This window comes from Kogia breviceps, chromosome 19 (assembly GCF_026419965.1).
Source record: "Kogia breviceps isolate mKogBre1 chromosome 19, mKogBre1 haplotype 1, whole genome shotgun sequence".
NCBI classification, from domain to species: domain Eukaryota; kingdom Metazoa; phylum Chordata; class Mammalia; order Artiodactyla; family Physeteridae; genus Kogia; species Kogia breviceps.
The window spans coordinates 36,983,949-36,991,286 of record NC_081328.1 but is presented as its reverse complement, the minus strand read 5'-3'; the positions used below and the strand labels follow the sequence as shown (position 1 = coordinate 36,991,286).

The following is a 7,338-nucleotide window of genomic DNA, read 5'->3' as shown; positions in this document are numbered from 1 at the left end:
AAACCCTGGAGCTTGAAAGAGGGCTATGACTGGAGATAATGAATTTGGGATTCATTAGCATATAGATGGTAACTGAAACCCTGTGAGTAGATGAGATCACCCGAGGAGAGCACCTACTGTGAAAGGACCTAACAGAACGGATGAGGAAGAAAAAAAGAAAATGTTCCCTGAGAAGGATCTAGAGAAGGAAAATTTGGAGAGTGATGGGAAGAAGTCAAGTGAAAAGTGTTTCGATAAGGATAGAGTGGTCCTCAATACCAAAGGCTAGGGGTAGTCCAGATGAGGATGAAATGTGTTATTTGATTTAAATACAGGGGTATTACTGAAGATCACAGGAAGAATAGTTGAGCGGAGGGTTTAGGTTAAGCAGAAGATGAAGCGGAAGCATCTTGTCTCCGAAGTGGAGACAACTTGTTTCAAGTTCGCTAAAGACGGAGAGGAGAGTGCAGCAGCCGGGGGAAAGACACGAGCTTTTTTCTTTTTTAAGGATCAACTGAGCGTATCTAAAATGATGATGACAAAGAACCAATACTTAGGGAGATAGAGGAGAGAGGAAGGAATTGAGTAATACCAGATGTGAGGGGTGGGATCCGAGCAGATGAACCGCCGTGCCTTAGATTAGGAGGGATGCTTCTTCCATCGTAAACGAAGGGAAAGGAAAGGGGAAAGCTGGCAGATTCTAAAGGTTTGGTGCAGGGAAGCTGATGGAATTTCGGTTCGATGGTTTCTACTTAACTCCGTAAAATACGCCTGGAGTAAGGGGGTTGGCTGAGTCGAGGTCTGAGGAGACTGCGGATTTGAAAAGCCGTTTAGAAATAACGGGCGGCCTAGGCTGGTCCACGCTGGGGCCTCGCGAGGGAGCCCCCGAGTGGAGCTCCGAGGGGGGTCGCCGCGGTGCGTCGCCATGGCAACCGAACCGCCGGGCTAGGCCCAGGACCAACTGTAACCCGAAACAGCCGCAGCGTTTTGACTCACTGCTCCAGAAATCAGGGGAGGAGCCAACCCGAGGCGACCAAAGTGAAACCACATATCCCGCGATATTACGGCCGCAACCTGCGAAACTGCACGTGACGCTACCGCCACGCAGCGCGACAGCGAGTATTAAACGTCATGGTACAGCGACGCCGTCGCTGTAATACAACGCTCTCCCGGAAGTGGTCTCTGGATCGGGCAGTGAAAGTGGTAGCCAGCTGTACCTGGGGTCAGATCTCCGGAGGTCACAGCTGAACTCTTTCTCTGCGTTTCTCCTCGATCTTTCCTGAGTCTTCCAGGTCCGCGTAGTGAGGAAACTCGTCTCCACCATCATGGGGGGCGGAGACCTGGTAAGTGAGGGAGCCCAGGGCTGGGGGAAGACTGAGGCCGGAGACCGACTGAGGCTGGGGACAGAAATTGGTGGGGGTCGCAGTGGGTATTCTTGGCAACGCAGCCGTTGGGGACAGGGAGCTGTAGCCCTGGACAGGGGACGGATAACTAAGGCCATGAGGGACCGGGCGGAGACTTGGGAAGATATGTGAGGTGGGTCTCCAAGGAAGGCAGGTGGTGTTTGTTGACAGGGAGCCCTTCTGGCTGGAAATTCTGGGAAGCCTCGGGGGTGGTTGGAACCGTGGCTAGGAAAGGAGGCAGGTATGGAGGACGTGTCACTTTGTGTTGTATATCTTGTCTTGGGATACATCTCCTTTCCTCAGCTAGGAGTTCAGTCATGTCCTGGGCTACAGTGATTCGTGCCCCCGTTCTCCTCGTCCCTGAGCCATGTCCTGGGGTCACGGAAGATCTTTCTCATGTTCACCTTTTTGACTTCCACTCCTTCAGTGCTGCATTCTGATCTGTAGTGGCAGAGCTTTCTTCTGAATTCATAGCACTTAATATGTTATGTGGCTATTTCTCTTAAACTGTATAGTTCATTTGTAGGGGGCTAAACCTCCGAATTGGGCACATGTACCCATAAGAGCATTGTGCAAGATCAGAAAAATGCTAATCTCCTGAAAGTGTAGCTAATTGAATCAGCAAATAGATTCGTTTAGCCACCTGTCCAGTAGCTATATTAGAGTTTGTCAGGTGTTACCAGTTAGAATGAGTTCCAAGATACCATCAAGGTTCTTCTGACTTAGTGTCTTCAAGTAGCTGCATTTAGGGACAGGAGAGCTCTAATCCAGAGTTTCTCAACCTCAGTGCTATTGACATTTTGGGCTGGATAATTCTTTGTTGTGTGTGTGGTCCTGTGCATGTAGCAGCATCCCTGGCCTCTAGCCAGTAGCACCTTTCTCCTTCAGTTGTGACAACCAATACTGTCTACGGACATTGCCAAATGTTCCCTGGGAGGCACAATCACCTATATTGAAGGTGAGAGAGGAGGACCATTAGGACAAGGTGGAGGGTTGGGGAGGAAGGGAGGAAGGACCGAACAACCTGATGAGGGGAAAGGGAGTACAAGAAGAGAGAGAGGGCTTCCCTGGTGGCGCAGTGATTGAGAGTCCGCCTGCCAATGCAGGGGACGCGGGTTCGTGCCCCGGTCCGGGAGGATCCCACATGCCGCGGAGCTGCTGGGCCCGTGAGCCATGGCCGCTGAGCCTGCGCGTCTGGAGCCTGTGCCCCGCAGCGGGAGAGGCCACAGCAGTGAGAGGCCCACGTACTGCAAAAAAACAAAAAAAAAGAAAGAAAAAGAAAATATTCCCTGACCAGGCATTGAACCCCGCCCCCTACAGTGGGAGCACGGAGTCCTAACCACTGGACCGCCAGACAATTCCCTCATTTAGGTTTTTTAACTGGTCTCCAGGTTTTCAATCCTGATCCTCTCCAGTCCATTCTTTACATGCTAGGCTGGTCATGCCTCCCACCTGCATATGAATGCTTAGTGTTTTCTACTGTTAACAGGATAAAATCCAATTGCTTAACATGGTTTATAAGGCCCTTAATCTGTTGCTTTCTTAGTTGGCTTCATCTTGAGCCCCTTCCTATCAGCTTGCTCTCCTATCTCCAGCCATGCTGAATTATTTGTTCTTTCTCACCACTGGGCCTGCAGTTGTGTGTGCTGTTACCTCTGTGTGGAAATCTACCCCACTCCTTCCTGCTTCCTACATCACTGGGCTAATTTATAATTATCCTTAGATGTCACTTCCTCCAGGAAACCTTCCCTGGTTGGGAAGCTGAACCAAAGCAGTGGCTCATGGGGAGGAGGGAGAGGAGAAGCATTCCTTGAGAGTGGGGAGGAAGATCAGAACCAGGGGGAGATTCTTGGGAAGGAAGGTTGAAAGAGGTACTAGGTGGGGTTGTAAACCATGCAAGTTTAAGGCACGTTAAGTGGACTCAAGGAAAAGAAGGCTGTGTTCATAAGAATGAACGTCCAATGCCAAAGGCACTTGAATTCTTTTGCCTTTCAGAGTCTATACTCTCCTGGTTTGTTTTTTTTTTTTTTTTTTTGGTGGTACGTGGGCCTCTCACTGCCGTGGCCTCTCCCGTTGCGGAGCACAGGCTCCGGACGCGCAGGCCCAGCAGCCACGGCCCACGGGCCCCGCCGCTCCGCGGCACGCGGGATCCTCCCGGACCGGGGCACGAACCCACGTCCCCTGCATCCGCAGGCGGACTCCCAACCACTGCGCCACCAGGGAAGCCCTTTCCTGCTTCTTTACCCCATTCCTCCTGTATTGTCATCACCAACCCTCACTTCAGGCATGGCCAGTGGAAATCAGGCTCACACATTTCAGGATAGAAGTATTTGAAGGGAATCTCGGAGGGGCCTGTTTTATCCTGAAGCTTTATGTACTTGAACAACCTCTCTCCTGCCCCCCCCATGTGTGAGATTTTTGGGTTCCAACCTTGCCATTGTTAAAGACGTCTTGCCCTTACATGCCTGCCTTGGCATGAATGTAGAGGTGGGAAAGGGAGGGCCAGTTATACTCACCACCCACCCACTGCCCGCATTGTTTTCTCCCTCCTTTCATTTACCACAGAACCTGAAGAAGAGCTGGCACCCGCAGACCCTCCGCAATGTGGAGAAAGTGTGGAAAGCTGAGCAGAAGCATGAGGCTGAGAGGAAAAAGATCGAGGAGCTTCAGCGCGAGCTGCGGGAGGAGAGGGCCCGGGAGGAGATGCAGCGCTACGCGGAGGACGTTGGAGCTGTCAAGTACGTGAGGAGCTGGGGCGATTTGGCTTGGGGGAGTCTTGGTGTGTGGGGAATTGCAGAACTGCCTGCAGGTGCATCGTCCAGTTGTTGCATAATAGCTGGTTAAGAGCGCGAGTTTGGAATCAGACTGGCCTGGGTTCTGAGGCTGGCATGGCATGGACTAACCTAGCTGTGTAACTGGGAGCAAGTTTGGGAGCCTTGGTTACCTCAGTAGAACCGGGGGAATGAGAGTACCCAACTCCTAAGGTTTGTTGAGGATCAAATGAGATGCCATATAAAGGGCTTAGTGTAGACCAGGTTCATGGTAGATGATTGCCAAACAACTGTGGCTGAGGATGATTGCCTGTACCCTGCTTCTCAGTATGTGTTGAGGCCTCAGTCCTGCTTTTGTTTATTTATGTATTGCAGGCTCATTTTATGGAGGCAGAGAGGTCCCATGGAAGGAGGTAGATGGTGTGTCTTTCAGTAAAAGCTGTGTGAATGTGGACAGTCTCATTCGATTTTCCCTGACTTCAGTTTCCTCTTGTATAATGTAGGATAGGAGTAACAGACAATAATTACTCTACCCATCTCATAAAAGGAGATGGGAATAAATGTGTTCTGAGAAAAAAGCATAAAATATTCAGTGCAGGTTTCCCGGAACCTGGGATTCTAATCTGGGTTGTGAGGATAGACAGTGGGAATGTTCTTTACCGATTTCTGTAATTTAATGAGGGGAGATCAGCTCCGGGTCCAGCCGGGGCTCTTGGCCGGGAAGTGGCCGCGCACCGAGCTGCCTGGCAGTGGGGAGGGCGCTCTCAAGCGGAGGTTCCGCGGCCCAGGGAGGGCAAAAGCAAAGTCTCTAACTTGTTCTCAGAGGGAGGTTTCTAGAGCCAGGGAGGTGGTCCATGGTGGCGTTAATGGAGTTAGCACTGGATAGAAGCTAGGTGTTGTGAGAGCGCCCCAATTTTTTTTTTTAAAGCCGATCCGAATTTCCATCTCTATTTTCTTTACTCTTTCTTGTTTCTAAATATTCAGTGTACTTTTTCTGCAGCTAATGAAAAGTGAAGGTCTTCAGATGTCATGTTTGAGAGTACAGGTAGTATTCAGTGGAAATTGGGAGTCATCAATATTTTTTTTTTTATCCCAAGAACATAAAACAATCTGTACATACATATTTTTTGTAAATCTTAAATGTAAGAAAATATAGTTAAAAATCACCTGCTTTAAAATCAAATGTAAAATTATTCTTTGGGAATTTGTTTTTTTAAAACAGTGAAAAGCAATGAGTAGTGCCTGATATATTCTATATTCTGTGCCTGATATGTCAGAAATTTGGGCTTTGCAGAGTCTAATTAATGAGGTCAGAGTATAGACGAGCAGTTTCAGAGCTGGGAGTCAGTGTATATCCTGTTGCTGATCCTCATGCCTTCTTGTCTGTTGTGAATGGGAAGAAGGTGATTTTATATTCTTTTGATTTTTTTGCCCCCTCACATATTCTCCAGTGTTATGAAACTCAAAGATTAGCACGTAGGTCCCTTTTTGTGGTCTTTACTTGCAGATGTGTTTAGACGATCTGCTTGTCCAACTGACTGGTTTGTGTAGTTCTTTGCATAGTGTCGTGCTTTTCATTTATCCAATACAACCCTTTGCTATTTAACAATTCACTTGTATGGTTCAGATAATCTTTTCTGTGTTTATTATACAGCTCTCTTAGAACAAAGAAAAAACCTCAATATGCATGTTATCCTTGATCTCCATCCAAATCCCTCTTTGCAATAGAATGTTGAGTATTTACTGATAATATTAGAAAACTGTGTTTTCTTTACCAGCATTTTTCAATGCTTGCACTTTAGGGTATCCTTGGAAGATTAGATAAATGAAGATGGGAGTGATTCCCACCCAAGCAGACTCTCTAAGAATATCAGGGGGTGTCTGGGGCAAGGGCATCTGGATACTTTAAGAGCTCCCCGGGTGATCCTCATGGGCAGCCTCAATTGAGAACCTGTTCTATATCCTTAGTGATAGCAACAGCAAAAATCTGTACGTCATTTCATTTTTATATGACTTTTACCCCATATCTTCTCTCATTTAAAAACTCAGAGAGAGGGTCTCACTTTAAAAATGATGACAGATGGCAGTCACTAGCTCCATTTTAGACTTGAGGCTATGGAAGTGCACAGAAGTAACTTGCACGTTTACCCAGCTGGGTAGTGGCGGAACCAGGTCAAGTCCAGTGGCACTGGATCTCAGTGATACAACATGTTCTCTTACTGGAGGGCCTGAGCAGGACTGATATTAGTTGATAGAAGGATCTGTCTTCATTTTTCCTATCCTTTCTTCTGGATATGTTTTGCTCCTTTGCCTGCATATTCCTGGCCCTCCTACCTCTCCATACCGTCTCTTCTCTTTTATTCACTTGCTTAGCTTTTTTCCCCTCATCCAGTAACTGCTCCTGCTTCCCAAGGCTCACTGTTCTTCTCTCTTCATCCCTGTGGTACTAGTGTCTACTTCATGCTGACGACTCCCACGTTTATCCCACACAAACTCTTGTATCTCTGTATAGTCAGGCAGTTCTTTTTTTTTTTTTTCAGGCAGTTCTGCTTCAAGCGTCCCACAGTTACCCATCACATACTTAGCTCTCAGCAGCACTGTTCAGTAATTTGTTGACCTCTGTGCCTCATCTGGTAGCCTGTGAGCAACTCAGCTGCCTGAATCTTTGTCACCTTCTGCCTGGCACATAGGAAGTGTGCTGAGTCAGTGTTTACAAATGAATAAACAAATATTTATTTCCAGTTTCCCCATCTGCGTTTGTGTCAGGTATGCATAGGCATGATCCCTTGAGTCATCTTTGACGAGTCCTTTAGGATCCCTCCATACTCGATCACTGAGACCTGCTTTTCATTCAAAAGGTACTTCCAGCTCCAGACCCATAGCCCATGAATTGTCAAACACTGAACATATTAGACAACTGTCTTGGATTCATTCCAGCCATCTAGGAGTTTAAAAAAACCTGGTGGGAGATACAAAACACATACATAGAGAATAAAAAGACTAGCTAGTGGGAACATCAATGATTATCCCCAGGGTAAGAAGACATGACAGAACTAAAAGGTAGGTTATGGGCTTCCCTGGTGGCACAGTGGTTGAGAGTCTGCCTGCCGACACGGGTTCGTGCCCCAGGCCGGGAAGATCCCACGTGCCGTGGAGCAGCTGGGCCCGTGAGCCACGGCCGCTGA

At 48.0% G+C, this 7,338-nt stretch overlaps 1 protein-coding gene across 2 annotated transcripts in view; it reads left to right on the top strand.

The window, feature by feature from the left end:
- Positions 1 to 1,079: 1,079 nt before the first annotated feature.
- CWC25 (CWC25 spliceosome associated protein homolog) overlaps positions 1,080 to 7,338 on the top strand; it is a 28,577-nt gene continuing 22,318 nt past the window's right edge. Inside the window, exons 1-2 of one of the 2 annotated variants that reach the window (XM_059046528.2) lie at positions 1,080 to 1,322; positions 3,948 to 4,120. In XM_059046528.2, coding sequence (XP_058902511.1) covers positions 1,305 to 1,322; positions 3,948 to 4,120 — 191 coding nt within the window. In that variant the 5' untranslated portion in view covers positions 1,080 to 1,304. The remainder of the gene's footprint in view (positions 1,323 to 3,947; positions 4,121 to 7,338) is intronic. The other variant, XM_059046529.2, reaches the window with a different exon arrangement.